This window comes from Heteronotia binoei, chromosome 17 (genome assembly GCF_032191835.1).
Source record: "Heteronotia binoei isolate CCM8104 ecotype False Entrance Well chromosome 17, APGP_CSIRO_Hbin_v1, whole genome shotgun sequence".
NCBI lineage: Eukaryota > Metazoa > Chordata > Lepidosauria > Squamata > Gekkonidae > Heteronotia > Heteronotia binoei.
The window spans coordinates 38,559,192-38,577,712 of NC_083239.1; the positions used below are offsets into that span (position 1 = coordinate 38,559,192).

Here is an 18,521-nt window from a genome sequence, read left to right on the forward strand (position 1 = left end):
CCCTCCCCCCACATTCTGACGACTCCAAAGCGGGGGGAGGGTCTCCAAACCGGGGGATCCCCTGCCCCCACCTGGGGATTGGCAACCCTACACAGACCTGAGAGCCCTAGCTCAGTTCAGGGACAGGGTTGAACCCAGATTAAAGCCTAGTGTGGACAGGGCCAATGTGGGATCTTGACGGTGCAGGTGGGTTTGTAGTTTTAAAAAAAACCTGTCCAGGGTGGAAGAGGAAGAGATCGAAATGTGTCTGAAGCAAAGCAAGCCCAAAGAGGCCGGGGGGGGGGGGGATGTCTGAGTGGAGAGGGTTACCTCCGTTCACAGAACGAGTGCTTCCTTTTCTTTTCTGTCCTTCCTTAGAACAAATGCCAGAAAAAAACCTGGTTCCTCATCAATGTTCCTTCAAAGCTGCAGAGTCCTGCGAGCAAAAATTCTACTTTGTGAGCTACTGGCATTAAAGTCATGAGTTACTGCATCAATTATTGTGCTTTGGAATCATCCTTCCTGAGCTAAGACAAAAATGTGTGAGCCAGAGGCTAAAAAAACTGTGAGCTACCTCACCCTAACTCAGCTTAGAGGGAACACTGTTTGTCATTAAGGAGCTAATTAGACTTCGCTAAAACAGGCTGGCAGGGCTGAGTGTGGAAAGCTCTGTTAAGGCCCAGCTGATTTTTGGCAACCCAGAAAGGTTTTCAAGGCAAAAAAGTGAACAGAGGTAGTTTGCCATTGTCTACCTCTGCGTAGCAACCCTGGACTTCCATTGTGGTCTCCCATCTAAGTAGTAACCAGGGTCGACCCTGCTTAGCAGCTGAGATATGATAAAATCAGGTTAGCCTGGGCTATGCAGGTCAGGGCCTGCTGGCTACTGCTGTGGAAAACACCCCCCCCCCACAATCACAACCTAGAAGAGGTTGCTGTCATATCTCTGATTCACTAGTTTGGTCTTGCTGTCTCATCAAAAACAGACCATTTGGTTACACCACTACGTCAGATCCAGTTTGGATCCTTTGTGCGCTCTTGAAACTGATGGGGGAGCAGATTTCCAAAGGGGGCACATCCAGAGCAGTGACTCACGCAGAGACACGGAGGGTGAACTCTATACCAAGGGTGGTTCGTTTATGCTGTTACAGATGGTAAAAATATACTTTTTGGTGGGCAGAATGAAATGAGCCTATGGTTTTAACCTACAGGTTTCCCAGAAATTCAGGAAGCATTGTCCCAAGCCATGAATGTCACTTGTCACATTCTCCCTTCCTCCGCTGGTTGGTGCCCTGCCCCCAAACCACTTCATACCTCCGTTGCAATACCTTGTAAAGGCCAGTTTCTGAATCTGTCTCTTGCAGTGACGCTCCTCCCCTCCTCAAATAGACCAACAGGTTTTCCTGCTGCATAACTCAAATAACTAAGAGCTCCTGTCTTCATTGTTCCCTGGGGGAGGATCATATCTCCGCCCCGGGCCTCTCAGGCTCCTTCCGCTACCTGTCTGCACCTGCCTTCCGGCCAGAGTAAAACAGCTTTCCTTTCCCCATGGCACTCCACCGAGAGCCCTAGAGCTTTGGGCCCTTCACTCCACCCCAGTTGCGCCAGCCGGGCATGGCTCGCTGCTGGCATTGGGGCACCTGTTTCTCTGCCATTTTTGCTGGCTGGCTGTTGGCACTGCTAGGTGAGTCTGAGACCTCCCTCCAGGTTTTCCTTTCCTTTCCTGGTGATCCAGCTCTGTCTTTTGGATACCTGGGGAAATTTGGCGGATTAGCATGTGTGTTGGGCGGGGTGGGGGGAGAGGAGAACGGAATCTAGAGGCACTGACCAAGGATAGAAAGACACAAATTTATTTACTTCTGATACCCCATAAGGAGTGTAAATAACAGAAAGGGTATGGTTGGCCTTTTTGCTCGCAGAGTCCAAGTTCCAAGCAGGATTGGCTTCAAACCTTTATTGAACTGAGAAGAAAAGGAGAATTTTATTTTGGTGCTGCCTTTTCCTTCAGTGTCGGAAGAAGTGAGGCCTGTTGGTCATATCCGAACAAGTAAACTTTAAGCCAAACGTGTCCCATGTTGCGGCTTCAGCCTCTATTTTAGCAGCTGCTGGCAGACAACGAAAACATTTATTTAAGACAGTTCCCCCCCACCCCTCACCGCCGCCCTCTTTCCATGATGCTCAGCTTGACGTACTTTGTTTCTCCTGCCCTTCATTTTATGCTCACAACAATCCTGTGAGGTAGATTTGACTGAGAGAGACAGCAACCCGCTAAAGATTTACAAAGCTTTAGTAGTGGACGGTGTTGTGTTTGTGTGTGTGTGTGTGTGGGGGGGGTCAATCATAAGTCTTGTGCTCCAGAATTGGAAACACTGGATCCTTGTTCTCCCAGTCAGATCTGGGAAAACATATTTTTTGAGACAGGTTGCCAACCTTCAGGTGGCGCTTGGACATCTCCTGGAATCACAGTCTCCAGTTCCCCTGGAGAAAATGGCTTCTGTGGAAGGTGGATTCTGTGGCACTGGACCCTCCCCAAACCCCACCCTCTGCAAGTTCAGCCTCCAAATCTACAGGGATTTCCCAAACTGGAGTTGCTAACCTGATTTTGGAGGGTACTTTTCTGTCCATGTAGTTGGCAACAGTCCGAAAGGGAGGTGGCGACTCCCATTAGCACCCAGAGACGGTACGCTGGCAGCCTTGAAAAGCGTATCTGTTAATAACCTTCTTTGAGGAAACAACTGAGTTTGGGGGAAAGAAACATCTTGCTGACTTTCAACTTCATAATTACGTCTCTGATGTTTTTGTCCCCTCTCCCCTAATTAAGAAACGCTGGATTTAAAGGATGCAGATCTGTGTGATGCGGCTGATCACTCTATAGCCCTCTTCATCTAACTTCAAGGAGTTTCCCCATCAACTTAGATTGGTTTTTGAAGCCTATGTGCTTGTGGAGGGGATGTTTTTCACAGTTGACTCCTGCTCTTCTCCCAAGGTCATGGCAAGTCCATGATGTTATCAGATTTTTATCTTGTCCGTAACTGAGGGAAGTTAGAGAGAGATTTGCTTTATGACTGAGCAGGATTTGAACCTTGGTCTCTCTGGACCATGCCCAACACTCTATCCAGTGCTCAGAGGAATGGGTCAGTCCATACCATTCTTCAGAACTCAGCAGGGTCTATTTGTTTTCTTTCAAAGGCATCCAGGGCGTTTTTTGTAGCAGGAGCTCCCTTGCATATTAGACCACACTCTCCTGATGTAGCCAATCCTCCAAGAGTTTACAGGGCTCTTAGTAAAGGACCTACTGTAAGCTCCAGGAGGATTGGCTACCTCAGGGGTGTGTGGCCTAATATGCAAAGGAGTTTCTGCTACAAAAATAGCCCATGAAGGTATCCATACCTCACAATGCTTAGTTTATGAGGTATCCTCGCTGGTGGCATTCTGGTGATTTTGATGAGAAACTGGGTATATGAATTTCTCCAATCCATTGTAGCATCTGGTTGAATGCCTTATCTGAAATGAGCCTGAGTTTCATGTGCCTTAGGATTCACCTTCTGCATTTCTCAGTTTCAGGGTTTTCATTTTTTTTTAAGCGTTTAATTTTTTATAGATTATTCTTCCTCCAACAAGCTCAGGGAAGTGTACAAATTGCTCCATTTTATCCTCACAACAATCCTGTGAGGTAGGTTAGGCAGTGTGTGTGTGTGTGTGTGAGAAAGAGAGAAAATACAACTGGCTCAGAGTCACCCAAGTAGTGTAGTGGCTAAGAATTTGAACCCATATCACCTTAGGTTTAATATGATAATCTAACCACTGTACCGATAATGTAACACATGTAATAGAAGAATAGACAGAACCTTTGTGAAGATTACTGAGGAAAAGGGTGTTCAGCTTTCCTCACCTGAATTGTTTTTCCAACCCCAAACAGCTCCAAGTATCCTATATTTGGCTGTTGGGGAAACATGCAGGTGCTGATAACGACATTTAAGTTTCTGCAATGGCAAATAGTGGGTTGCTGATTCCATTTCAGACCAGGAACACAGGGGATGGGGGAGTTGTTCTTTGTCCTCATCTGCTCTGATCTCAACCCAAGCTGGGCTTGCACACGAGTGCACATCTAGCCAGGCCCGTAGTGCCCCATGCGGCCCGCAGGGTCCAGCCTCTTTGTGGATTTTACGAGCCCCCTCCCCAAGCCTTGGCTCCCCCCTCCCCCTGGTAGGCTTCCCAATCCCCAGGTCCCAGAGGGGGATCCCCCGGTTTTACAGGCTTTCCCCCTCCCCCAGCCAGCTGGCCGGCAGGGGAAGCCCCGCCCCCAGAGCCATCATGCACCTCCATGAACAATTCCCGTAGGGAATGATGGGGAATTGATCCGCGGGTATCGGGGGCTCTGGGGGACCCTGGTTTTTTGAGATAAAGGCACCAAATTTTCAGTATAGCATCTAGTGCCTCTCCCCAAAATACCTCCCAAGTTTCAAAAAGATTGGACCAGGGGGTCCAATTCTATGAGCCCCAAAAGAAGGTGCCCCTATCCTTCATTGTTTCCTATGGAAGGAAGGCATTTAAAAAGTTGTGCATTCCCTTTAAATGTGATGACCAGAACTCCCTTGGAGTTCAATTATGCTTGTTACACCCTTGCTTTTGGCTCCGCCCCAAAGTCTCCTGGCTCCACCCCCAAAATCCCCAGATATTTCTTGAATTGGACTTGGCAACCCTACCCCCTGGGCACCCCTCACCCCGATCCCCTCGGCACATGAAGCAGGTAGCAGCACCAACAAGCTCTCTCCTGGAGCACTCAGCAGAGTTGGGTGGGTAGGCAGATTCCGAAAGTTGGGTGGGTAGGTGGGCAGCCCTTAGTCCAGCCCTGAAGAGCTGGGGGCTCCATGTGCTGCCTTGTTTTCCACCGCCATGAGCCTGAACGGTAAGTTCTTGGGCGGATGGGAGGAGAGGCCCCTAGATTGCACAGGATGCAAGGGCAGCTGTTGTCCTTTTGGGGTGGGAAGGGAGGGAGAAGAACGGCCAGGACATATCTCCCCCAGCCAGCGTGTACAAGCCATGAAAACCTGTAGGTTGGGGAAGGGCACAGGAAGGCAGGGAAATGGGGAAGACGCGCAGAGATATAAATCAGCCTTCTTTTGAACTTTGGAATTGGAAGTTGATCACTGCAGGCTGAGCTCCAGGAAAGGTAGAAGGGGAATTGGAGCTTACAAGCAATTTAAATCACACTGGAGAGGGGAGGGAGAGGAGTAGCCCACAGTCACTCCAGCTCCTTGCATCTCACACCGATGGCCCCCCTCCTACAACGCCCCCTGTGGCCCCTTCCCTCTGTGACTCTTAGCTACAGGGCTGCATCTAACCCAAATTCTTTGTGGAGGCCACTTGCACCTTATACCATTTTGTCCCCAATTTAAGTCTGTGGTGGATATCTCCAGGGCTTTTGGGGTTTTTTTGTAGCAGGAACTCCTTTGCATATTAGACTACACCCCCTGATGTAGCCAATCCTCTAAGAGCTTACAGTAGGCCCTGTAAGAAGAGCCCTGTAAGCTCTTGGAGGATTGGCTCCATCAGGGGGTGTAGACTAATATACAAAGGAGTTCCTGCTAGAAGAAAAGCCTTGGATATCCCATAGAAGTCCTCTTTTCAACCCATGCCTCCAAATTGGAGCACACAAGCTTTTAGTCTACCTTCTTTCTCTTTATTCCCTACTATTCGTCTGCTTCCATGACCTCCAGTGTAATTATAATATTTAGTTGGGGGCCTTCCTTGGAGATTCGTCCTGCAGGTGGGTTCATCTCAATGTAAACACTAAACCAAAAGTCCTCAATATTTTGAGTCAGCAGACATTTGTAATTCTGAAACAGAGTGGTGGGCTCAACCACAAAATGGCTGCCAGAAGAGGCAGAGTTAGCCACAAAATGTCCAGGACGGAGTGAGGTCATATATCATTCTTATAGTAACTTGTCAACGTTTCAGGCAGAAGCTGTTTAACAAGATGCCTTTCCGAATGACCATATTATTTGAAAATATTTTCTTGCATACACACAGTCTCGCGGTGAAGATTTTTGTGTTGTGGGGGCAGCTGCTGCCGAAGCAGTGTTTTTGTGACTCTACAAAGCCAGTCAGGTCTATGGTAGACCACCAGAAGCCCTGCTGGGCAGAATTCTTACCGGCCCCTATTTTAGGGTTGCCAATCCCCAGGTGGGGGCAGGGGATCCCCCCGTTTGGAGGCCCTTGCCTCGCTTCAGGGTCATCAGAAAGTGTGTGTGGGGGGGGTGTCTGCTGGGCACTCCATTATTCTCTATGGAGACTGATTCCCATAGGGTATAATGGGGAATTGATCTGTGGGTATCTGGGGCTCGGGGGGGGGGGTTGTTGTGTTTTGAGGTAGAAGCACCAAATATTCAGCATAGCATCCAATGCCTCCTCAAAACACCCTCCAAGTTTCAAAATGATTGGACCAGATGGTCCAATTCTATGAGCCCCAAAAGAAGGTGCTCTATTTCCTATAGAGGGAAGGCATTTAAAATATGTGTGGTCCCTTTAAATGTGATGGCTAGAACTCCCTTTGGGGTTCACTTATGCTTATCACAACCTTTCTCCTGGCTCCACCCCCAAAGTCCCCAGATATTTCTTGAACTGGACTTGGCAACCTTACCCTACTTATTTACCAAAAACACTTGGCAGGTGCCAGGAAAGTTGTTGGCAGACTAGGCGACTAGGGTTGCCAGGTCCAAAGCAGCCATTTTCTTCAGGAGATGAAGAAGATATGGATTTATATCCCACCTTGTACTCTGAATCTCAGAGAGGTCACAATCTCCTTTACCTCCCCACAACAGAAACCTGAGAGGTAGGTGGGGCTGAGAGAGCTCTCACAGAAACTGCCCTTTCAAGGACAACCTCTGCCAGAGCTATGGCTGACCCAAGGCCATTTCAGCGGCTGCAAGTTGAGGAGTGGGAAATCAAACCTGGTTCTCCCAGATAAGATTCCGCGCACTTAACCACTACACCAAACTGGCTCTCCTGGAGGCTCTCTGACCTGGAGATCTGATCTCTGCCAGCTGGAGATCAGCCATAAAAGCAGGAGATCTCCAGGCCCCACCTGGGGGCTCCTCCACTAAACTATCCCATCAAAAGTTGTGTTAAAAACAGCAAACAATTACATCAACAGTGGGGGGAGGGGGTGGATATGCCTGCTTTTCCACTCCCTTCCTTTCATTTGGCCAGTCCACAGTTGCCATTTGAGCAACAGACACCGCCTCAGCACTTTCGACAGCTCCACAGCAGGCAAGAAATCCAGTCAATTCTAGAAAAAAAAAGAGCAGCTTCCTCTGTAGATACCTTCCTCAGGACACATCTGCAAAAAGCGCAGGGTGGCGGGAGGGAAGATGGCCACCTTGCTTCCGTCTCCTGCTGTTGTCTTCTCAAAGTTGGGCCCAGAAGATAGCAACTGGGATGCCCACCCCACAAACCCCCTCCTGTTAGATTTATGACCTTCTCCCATCCGTGCCCCACTCTCTTTCCCTGCAGGGAGCCGGCCCATCCATTACAGGCTGTGGTGGCTGCTGGGCTCCCACTGAGCCAATTTTCATCCATCTTCCCTTGTCGGCCTCCCCTGCTGCCTCCCGGCTCTCCTCGTTCAGCTCCCGCTAATGCAGCCCCTGGCGCGCGGCCGATGCTGTTGTTCGGCTTTTAATTTACAAGGGCTTCAGACCTGCGGGCCCTGCCAGCTTGGGGGTTTTGTTATATGGATGGTTTCAAAGAGCCGGAGATGGAAAGGAAGGGTCAGGATTAGAACTGGGAAAATAAATCGGAGGTGCGTAGCCTCTCCTCAGTGGTGTTGACAGACAATAAAGGGATTTGCGGAAGGAAACGGAGGCTAGAATATTGAGATGGGTGGTGGCGCGCTCCCTCATATATAATGTTATCAAATCCAAATGAGGGGAGGGTGACTCATACTGTCACCTTCAGACTCCCTGAGTAGGTTGCCTGGCATTGTGTACTTCACAAAAACAAGCGCCCAAGTGGTGTGTGAATTTTATTCTCAGTCCGGTTGTGGGCAAGTCAAAGGACACTGGTGTAGGCCTGCAATATGCTGTTTATGAGGGAGATGGAATCAAGGCAATGAAAATATTGTGAAGAGAAAACATGGCTGTCTTGTGCATTGATACAGAGGGGGTGCTGGACACTGGGCGTTGACACGGCTGGTGAAAGCTGGCCCAGTCAGGCCAATGTGTTTTGGAAAAAGAGTCTGTGTTTCCAGGAAAAAAAAATGGGTCAACCGCATTTGTCACTGAATTTCAAGTACTGGCAAGATGTTACAGGAGTTCCGGCAAAATACACAACCCATTTCCATTACCAGCTGGCGCATCACCCTCTAATTTAATAACTGGTAGATGGTTCAAGGAGGAGACAGTACTTCATCGGGGCAGAACATCCAGAGATGGCTTTACTGTGTAAGACAACTGCCTCAAGGGACAATACTCTCTCCCTCCCCCCTATTGTTAACAGCTGCCTGAGAAATGGGATGGTGAAGAGCCCTTCAGAAAGCACTGCATAGTGTGTGATTCACATGCATGTGTGGTGCCCTTTTGGAATCGCTCCTCACTTCCCTAGGCCAGGAAGAGGCAGAAGTCAAACTAGAGCAAAATGAGATGGTGGACAGGGGAGGAGGAGAAATAGTTGCAGCCAGATGATGATGATGATGATGTATTGGATTTACACCCCGCCCAACACTCTGAGTGTCAAAGAGGCTTACAATCAATGTTCCCTCTAAGCTGCAAAGTCTTGTGAGCAAAAATTCTACTTTGTGAGTATTAAAGGTGTGAGCTACTGCATAAATTATTGTGCTCTGGGGTCATCCTTCTGAGCTAAGACAAAAATGTGTGAGCTGGAGGCTAAAAATCTGTGAGCTAGGTCATGCTAACTCAGGTTAGAGGAAACACTGCTGACAATCTCCTTTCCCTTCCTCCCCCACAACAGACATCCTGTGAGGTGGGTGGGGCTGAGAGAGCTCTCACAAGCTACTCTTTCAAGCACAGCCCTGTGAGAGCTATGGCTGACCCAAGGCTATTCCAGCAGCTGCAAGTGAAGGAGTGGGGAATCAAACCTGGTTCTTCCAGATAAGACTCCGGGCACTTAACCACTATACCAGACTATACCAAAGAGAAGAACTGGTTTTATATCCCGCTTTTCACTACCCAAAGGAGCCTCAGAGTGGCTTACAATCACCCTCCCTTCTTCTCCCCACAACAGATACCCTGTGAGAAGGTGGGGCTGAGAGAGCTCTGAGAGAACTGTGACCGAAAAGTCACCCAGCTGCCTTAGGAGGGGGAAAAAAAATCAAACCTGGTTCTGCAGATTAAATCTGCTGCTCTTAACCGCTGCAGCACACTGGCTTGCACACTGGCTGCCAACCTCATGGCGGTGGCTTAAGATCTCCCAGAATTACAACTGATTTCTAGACTACAGCTCCCCTGGAGAAAATGGCTGCTTTGGAGATTGGACTCTATGACTCCTGAGTTCCCTTCCCAAGCACCACTCTCCTCTCAGGTTTCAGCTCCAAATCTCCAGGAATTTTCCAACCTTGAGCGTGCAACCTTGCCAGTCACTTGGGCTAGTCACTCTTCACTGACCGGCCGACCCCCCAAGGCTGTTGTGAGGATAAAGTGGAGGAGAGGAGAATGATTTGAGCTGCTTAGAGCCCCCATTGGGGAGAAAGGTGGGGTAGAAATGAATGAAATAAAACGACACTTGCCCACCCTGGGGAGTCCAGATGGCCAGGGTCATCTGTCTGCCCTGGTCCTAGGGTTGCCAATCCCCAGGTGGGGGAAGGGGATCCCCCGGTTTGGAGGCCCTCCCCCCACTTCAGGGTCATCAGAAAGTGGTGGGGAGGAAATGTCTGCTGGGCACTCCATTATATCCTATGAAGACCGATTCCCAAAGGGTATAATGGAGAATTGATCTGTGGGTGTCTGGGGGGGGGGCTGTTTTTTGAGGTGGAGGCACCATATTTTCTGCATAGCATCCGGCGTCTCTCCTCAAAACACCCCCCAAGTTTCAAAAAGATTGGACCAGGGGTCCAATTCTATGAGCCCCGAAAGAAGGTGCCCCTATCTATTATTTCCAACGGAGAGAAGGCATTTAAAAGATATGCAGTCGCTTGAAAGGTGATGGCCAGAACTCCCTTTGGAGTTCAGTTGTGCTTGTCACAGCCTTGCTCCTGGCTCCACCCCCAAAGTCTCCTGTCTCCACCCCAAAGTCCCCAGATATTTCTTGAATTGGACCTGGCAATCCTACCTGGTCTTATAATAGCCGCCGTCAGCCACAAGCAATCCAGCCAACCAAAATTGCCAGGAATACCCTAGCGTGGAATCAGCAGCCCTGTAAAAATATATATCCAATTCCACACATTACTAACATACCCACATCATTGAGCGGCTGCATGAATATTTCACCGCTTCTTTCATGAATTCTATAGCCTAGGAAACATTCCTTCCAATGACTTCTCTTCAAATTGGCCTTCAGAAGCCTGGCAAATGTAGGCGAGGGTCGTGGAGGGGGGACTGCGGGATGTCAGGAGAGACACCTTTGTTCCCAATTTAGCTCTAGTCAGAGCTGGTTTCGGAGCTTTGTCGATTTCTCCCAGCCAGATCTTTTGCCCTGGATTCAGCCCCTGAGTGCTCTTTCTGTGCGGGCTCTGATAACCGCCGAGAGAAGAAGACCAAAGAACCACAAGAGGGGTGAAAGCAGGCAGGGAAGGGGGCCAATACAGGAATTATAAAGGCCTAGCGGCATTCCTGGCACGACTTCTAGGCCAAAAGCGGCAGGTTGGAGATTTTTGTCAGGATGCGGCTGAACAAAGCTGCTGTGTGCAAGGGGAGGAAAAAGTCTGTCCATGACTCTTGAAATCCCAAAGCCGCGCACCTTCCCTTTTAAAAGGGACTAGCAAATTTCTGCCCAGATGTGCAAAAGGAGTGCAACGCTGAACAGGATACCAAAGGTGGGCGGGGCGCCTCTGCCCCATCCAGGCAAGACGCCGTTCCGGCAAACCTTCCCCTTATAAAGTTAAATAATTTAAGAGACGTCTAATTTATTGAAATGCATGCAAATTTAAAACAGCTGTTAGCAAGCTTTGGGAGCGCGTTTTAGTATTATTGTTCGTCGCTATATAACATTAATTAGAGCTAATTAGAATCTGAGGCTGACGCATGACAATAGATTTTTAAGAGGATGAAGATGAGAGAGAGAGAGGCATCCGTTGAGGAAGGATGGGGAGGGGCTTTCCCCTCACACTTTGCTATCATTATTTTTCTTGTCAAAACACGTTTTGCAGGTTGCTGAAGCACTACGGATGCCTTCAAAATCTGAGATCTGAAAGGACAATGGGCCAAATGCTTGCATCATAGGCAAAGCTAGTTCCCTGGTACCTTCAAATCTGAGAAATTTCTGGAGATTTGGGGGCTTGCAGCTGGAGAGGTGGGGCTGCCACAGGGCCGCAGCCAGGATTTGGTGGGGCCCTCAACAGCATTTTTTGTTTTGGGGGGTGGGGAAGGGGACCACCCGGTTTGGCCCTACACATTTTCTCTGCTTCTCAAGTAAAGCTACAGCCCGCCCCCGCACTTGTCTAACTCATTAAACCTCCCAGCTGGCCACAAATAGACTTCTCCCCACCACCACTCCGTGCCAGTCTGAAGCCCCTACAGTACCAATGCTGCACTTGTTCAGAGCAGTGGCGAATGGCGGTGAGCAAAGGGGACAAATTGGAGGCCCTCCAATGGAGGGGCCATATAGATGGAAGGGCGGGGTGTTGAATGGAGTGGCCTGGCCAGGGCTTTTTTTGTAGAAAAAGCCCAGCAGGAACTCATTTGCATATTACCCCCCACCCCCTGACACCAAGCCAGCCGAAACTGCGTCCCTATGCATTCCTGCTTTAAAAAGGCCCCGGGCCTGTCCCTCCCTGGGCCCCACTGTAACTACAGGCCTGGAGTGCCAGCCCTGAGTTGCAAACGATCTTGTGGGTGGAGCCTGGGGAAGGCGGGGTTTGGGGAGGGGAGGGACCTTAGCAGAGTAGAATTCCTTCGAGTCCACCCTCCACACCAGCCATTTTATCCAGGGGAACAGAGCTCTGCAGTCTGGAGATCCAGTCATAATAGCATGAGATCTTCTCCTGGTGCCACCTGGAGGGTGGCAACCTTATGGAAAGGGCAAGGTTGAGGGAGAGGAAGGACTTCCACAGGGTCTGATTATATTTTTTGTTCGTTACCAATTTTTTTTTTCAACGGACAAAACCAAACAGCAAAGAGACAGCAACATTTCCATATAGGGGACAGCATGATCTCTCCAGAAGCAGAAAAAACAAATACAAGATGAATTAGAAATATAGTGTGCTAGCTGTAAAGCAGATATGTACGAACAGTCAATATTTCAAACCAGCTAACATTGTTTTCAACAACGAAGAGCAAGCATTCCCAGAAAGACATAACTACTCATAGGGTTGCCAAGTCCAATTCAAGAAATATCTGGGGACTTTGGGAGTGGAGCCAAGAGAAAGGTGCGGCAAGCATAATTGAACTCTGAAGAGAGTTCTGGCCATCACATTTAAAGGGACCACGCTCTATTTAAATGCCATCTTACCATAGGAAGTAATGGAGAATAGGGGCACCTTCTTTGGGGGCTCATAAAATTGGACCCTCCAAGTCCAATCTTTTTAAAACTTGGGGGATATTTTGAGGAAAGACACCATATGCTATGTGGAAGATTTGGTGCCTCTACCTCAAAAAACAGGCCCCTCAGATACCCAAAGATCAATTCTCCATTATACCCTATGAGAATCAGTCTCCATAGGGAATAATGGAGTGCCCAGCAGACATTTCCTTTCCCCTCCCCCCACTTTCTGATAACCCTGGAGTGGGGGGAGGGCCTCCAAACCGGGGGATCCCCTGCCCCTACCTGGGGATTGGCAGCCCTAACTACTCAGTGCTTATATATATCAGGTAAGGTTGCCAATCCCCAGGTGGGGGCAGGGGATCCCCCGGTTTGGAGGCCCTCCCCCCGCTTCAGGCTCGTCAGAAAGCGGGGGGAGGGGAGGGAAATGTCTGCTGGGAACTCTATTATTCCCTATGGAGATTTATTCCCATAGAAAATCATGGAGAATTGATCTGCGGGTATTCGGGGCTCCAGGGGGGGCTGTTTTTTGGAGTAGAGGCACCAAATTTTCAGTATAGCATCGAGTGCCTCTCCCCAAAATACCCCCCAAGTTTCAAAAAGATTGGACCAGGGGGTCCAATTCTATGAGCACCAAAAGAAGGTGCCCCTATCCATTATTTCCTATGGAAGGAAGGAATTGAAAATGTGTGCCGTCCGTTTAAATGTGATGGCCAGAACTCCCTTTGGAGTTCAATGAGGCTTGCCACGGCCTTGATCTTGGCTCCACCCTCAAAGTCTCCTGGCTCCACCCCCAAAGTCCCCAGATATTTCTTGAATTGGACTTGGCAACCCTAATATCAGGCAAGACAAAAGTAAATAAGATCATGATAAGTGTAGGGTTGCCAAGTTCCCCCCTGGCCACTGGCAGGGAATGGGGGAGGGGGTGGGGGGAGAATAGGGTTGCTAGAACCAAGTTGGGAAACTTCTGGAGATTTGAGGATGGAGCCTGAGGAGGACAGGGACCTCAGTGGGGCACAATGCCCTGGAGTCCACCCTCCAAAACAGCCATTTTCTCCAGGGGAACTCATCTCTGTAGATTGGAGCCGTAAAGCCAGGGGATCCTCAGGTCCCTCCTGGAGGCTGGCATCCCTACATTGTTTTCATCAGGGCTTCCCCCCCCCCCTTTTTTGTAGCAGGAATGCCTTTGCATATTAGGCCTACTGTAAGCTCCAGGAGGATTGGCTACATCAGGGGTGTGTGGCCTAATACGCAAAGGAGTTCATGCTACATAAAAAAAGCCCTAGGTCCCATCCTTCCCCCTCACGATTCTTTGAGCCCCTCCAGCTTCTCATAAACAAAATAGTGGAGAATTTGCTCTTCTGTTGGTTCTCTAAAATGTGTGGGCAAATCCAGGTCTGAAGGTGCACCGAGGAAACAAATATACTACCTTGTCTCTCTCTCTCTCTCTCTCTCTCTCCTTTTTTCTTTCCTTCCCAGTCCCCCTAGCTCCTGCCCTTCCTTCTGTCCCCCTGGATAGGCTTGCTGGCGACAACACCTTTCTCGCCATCCCGTTCTCTTTACCCGCTCCTGAGGTTCCAAGCCTCATTGCCTGGCAGAAGGATGCGACCAACCTGGCCACAGGAAGCTTCAGGCCCAACTTCTCAGTCCTGGTGGCGCCCAGTTACCGGCCTCGGTTCTCCGTGGATCCCACGAGCGGGAGTCTCAATATCACTGCACTGATCCCCGCTGATTCGGGTGTCTACACAGTGGCACTGTTCCCCCTAGAAAGCGTGGAGCGGAAGGCAAACATCACGCTCAGGGTGTATGGTGAGTAGGCCTTTTTGCCCTTCTGATCGCTCGGCTTGGGAAAGCTCTGAGCCACTTCTCCAGAGGTCCTGCTCAAGGCGACTTGCAAAGCGACACGGGATAAAGCATAAAAACCATCAAAAGTTCAGAAAAGAATATTAAAAGCCCAGCATGAAAAGCTCACTTGAGCTGAGGTTCTCTGCCATTTTCCACTATGACCTTCCAGCAGCCGCTGCAAAAAATGTTCTGATGCTCTAATACTGCATGTGTGGTGGCTAAGTACACTGGCCATGTGCAATGGCGCACCGTTTCCTTGTTTTATTTTTGCACACCCAATGTCCTCCCTTAAATCAGGCCTCCAGTGATCTGGCGCAGCCTGGCATTACTTACCTGCCCATAGCTCTTCCCTGGACACTGTTTCTTCCTCCTGCTTCATTCCTGGCTGTCCAGTTTTTGGATGATATTGCGCACATTAGGCCTCTGTTGCCCATGGTGCAATAGCATAAGGAAGCAATTGCTATAAGCGACAGTATGGAGCTGGTTCAGATGGAAAAGTGCAAAAGTGACTGGCCGGCTTTGACCCATGGGATACTGAAGGAGAACTAATGCCTGAACACGTATGGGTGGGAGCTGAGAGGAATGGGTCACCTTGATTAATGGTACAGAAGAGTGGGGCTTAATGGTCAGACCAGCAATGTGTGCAGGGCCAGCCTGTCCATTAGGGCCCTCCCTACCGCCCTGACCTCCTTGGTGAGGGAAATGGATGAACCAGCAGCCACGGTGGCGCTTGACCTCACTAGGAGCGAGGATGGGGGGGGGGAGGAAGAGTGTGGGTGGTAGGGCGGGGCCTTGCCTTGGGTGCCAGATGCCCTGCAGCCGGCCCTGAATGTGTGGGGCAGCTCCCCAGCCCATTCTTGTGTGTGTCTTCTCAGAGGAGGTGGGCGACGTCTCTGTGGTCCCAACATCTGCGGAGGCCGACGAAAGGGACAGCTCAGTGACCCTAACATGTAGCCCGGTCCGAGGGTCCATCACCTGGACCAAGGATGGTCAGACCCTGGACGAGAATTCCCGATTCCAGCTCTCCGGCGGCTCCCTGAAAATCAACAACCTTCAACGCACTGATTCAGGGACCTACCGTTGCACCATCTCCAATCCTTTCAGTAATGGGACAGGCACGTCTCAGCTCACTGTCTACTGTGAGTACACATGACAAGAAGATGTTCTCTCTCTCTCTCTCTCGCATTTAGGTTTCTGGGAATTCCTGAGCCCAAGGTTTGGAGAAGCCGTTTAACAATGCACTGAAAGACCAAAAAAAATAACCCCTTTGTTCAGTATTGATTTATTGAATTGTTCCTTATCCGTCAATCACACATTTCTCCTCCATCGTGCAACACGTGAACCTATGTTGCACCAAGTCAAACCACTGGTCTATCACGAGCAGTATTGTCTGCTGTGACTGGCAGCTGCTCCCCAGAATCTCAAGTTGGAGGGTCTTTCCTATCACCTGCTACTTGATCCTTTGAACGGGAGATGCCAGGAATTGAATCTGGGACCTACGACCAGGAGTGGAATTCTAGCAAGAGCTTCTTTGCTTATTAGACCATACCTCCCTGATGTAACCAGTCCTCCAAGAGCTTACAAAAAGAGCCTTGGCATCGGGGGATGTGGCCTAATATGCAAAGGAGCTCCTGCCAGAATTCCACCCCTGCCTACGACCATAGACCAAAGACCTTTTTACCAGATGTAGAGCTCTCAAGCGATCTTCCATACAGGACCTGACCAGACCTAGGGTTGCCAATTCTGGGTAGGGAAATTCCTGGAGATTTGGAGGCTAGAGCTTGGGGGGAGGACCTCAGTGGGATATAATGCCATAAAGTCCACCCTTCAAAACAGCCATTTTCTCCAGAGGCCTTGATCTTTTTCATTTAGAGATCAGTTGTAATTCCAGGAGTTCTCCAGGCTTCACCTAAAAGTTGGAAACCATATCTCCTTTAATCTCAGCATAGTGTGGCCTCACACTTTACCATCGATGATGGATAACCTCTGTGATGTCACCTGGCCTTGGGATCTATGAGCCTACCATGCTCTTCCTACTTTGGGTCTGGCTGTCCTTGGCAGCTCCATGGAATCACCCAGACGTGGGGAGGATACAAGCCGGGAAGTCTGCAGTGGGCTCCGGAGGCTTCTAGGTCTTGAAATAGCATCATTGATTTTGCTAGGTGTGCTTCAGCACTTTGTATCTGTCAGCCCTTTAGGACTCATTTTGAATATCCAGTGATATTAATCTGTTGACCAAAACAAGGCTGGGAAACTCCCGAATCTAGCAAAAAGGTTAATGTTCATTGACTGTCTTTGACTGTCATTTTGTTAATTATATATATTAATTGGGGGATTGTTACATATACTGCTTCGGGCACTGGTTTGGTGGGAAAGCCTCTGACAAACAAAAAGACCTTTAATAAATAATTTATGTATGTGTGTATCTATATCTGTCAATATCTGTATATGTGTATGCAGGCCTCTTTTTTTGAAGAGGAACTCACAGGAACGCAGTTCCAGCTGACTTGGCATCAGGGATGTGTGACCTAATATGCAAATGAGTTCCTGCTGGGCTTTTTCTACAAAAGAAGCCCTGTGTGTACATGTGTATCTATATCTATACCTATCTACAGGGCACTTTTTTGTAGAAAAAGTCCAGCAGGAACTCATTTGCATATTAGGCCACACACCCCTGATGTCACCATTGTTTCATGCAGGGCTTTTTTTGTAGAAAAAGCCCGGCATGAACTCATTTGCATATTAAGCCACACTCAGTGATGCAAAGCCAGCTGGAACTGCGTTCCTGTGTGTATTAGATAGATAGATGAGAGAGAGAGAGAGAGAGAGAGATGATAGAGAGAGAGAAATTAGAGTGATGATAGATAGATAGATAGATAGATAGATAGATAGATAGATAGATAGATAGATAGATAGATAGATAGATAGATAGAATCCTGATTTTACTGCCTGCTCTAAGGTCAATGTGAGTTATAGGAGATCCACGCATTCTTCCTGTTCACACCCAGATGTGTTTGTCAACTCTGATTAATGGGAAATTCTTGGAGATTTGGGGGGAAGGACCTGGGGAGGGCAGGGCTTGGGGAGGCAAGGGACCTCATCAGGGCATAATGCCATCAAGTCCACCCTCTGGAGCAGCCCTTGTCTCCAGGGGATCTGATCTCGGCCATCTGGAAATGTAATTCCAGGAGATCTCCAGGCCCCACTTGGAGGCTGGCAATAAGGTTGCCAAGTCCAATTCAATAAATATCTGGGGACTTTGGGGGTGGAGCCAGGAGACTTTGGGGGCGGAGCCAGGAGACATTGGGGGCAGAGCCAGGAACAAGGGTGTAACAAGCATAATTGAACTCCAAGAGAGTTCTGGCAATCACATTTAAAGGGACAGCACACCTTTTTAAATGTCTTCCTTCCATAGGAAATAATGAAGAATAGGGGCACCTTCGTTTGGGGCTCATAGAATAGGACCCCCTGGTCCAATTATTTTGAAACTTGGGGGGTACTTTGGGGAGAAGCACTAGATACTATACTGAAAATTTGGTGCCTCTACCTCAAAAACAGCTCCCCCAGAGCCCCCAAAACCTCCAGATCAATTCCTCATTATACCCTATGAGAATCGATCTCCACATAGGGAATAATGAAGTGCTCAGCAGACGTTTCCCTCTCCCACCACCCCGTTTCTGGTGAGTCTGAAGCAGGGGATTGGCCTCTCTACTCACGAGTTGCTGCCAACTTCACAGCAACACAGACACACCATCCCAAGAGGAAGCCTTTCAATCAGAGACTGAAGCCTCCGGAGGTTGAAAGGCACATGGTCCTCTGTGGGCGGGGTTTCCCCCTGCCAGCCAGCTGACTGGGGGCGGGAAGGAGCATGGGAAAGCGGAAGAATTCCCGCTGGGACCTGGGGATTGGCAAGTCTAGCTGGCAATGCAACCTCCATATGCTTCCCCCCCCCCTTTCTCTTCTCCCCCATGGAGTTCAGGTAACCCAAATCATTCAGCACAGTCCATAGTCCTGCAGAGGACCACCCAGGGCTTTCTTTTTTTGTAGCA

The 18,521-nt window shown here is 49.3% G+C and overlaps 1 protein-coding gene across 1 annotated transcript in view; it reads left to right on the top strand.

Annotated features, from left to right (window-relative positions):
- The first annotated feature begins 1,426 nt into the window (after positions 1-1,426).
- Positions 1,427-18,521, top strand: part of VSIG10L (V-set and immunoglobulin domain containing 10 like) — a 39,392-nt gene continuing 22,297 nt past the window's right edge. Inside the window, exons 1-3 of the mRNA XM_060258526.1 lie at positions 1,427-1,660; positions 14,107-14,436; positions 15,348-15,611. Of these exons, the coding sequence (XP_060114509.1) occupies positions 1,591-1,660; positions 14,107-14,436; positions 15,348-15,611 (664 nt within the window). The 5' untranslated portion in view covers positions 1,427-1,590. The remainder of the gene's footprint in view (positions 1,661-14,106; positions 14,437-15,347; positions 15,612-18,521) is intronic.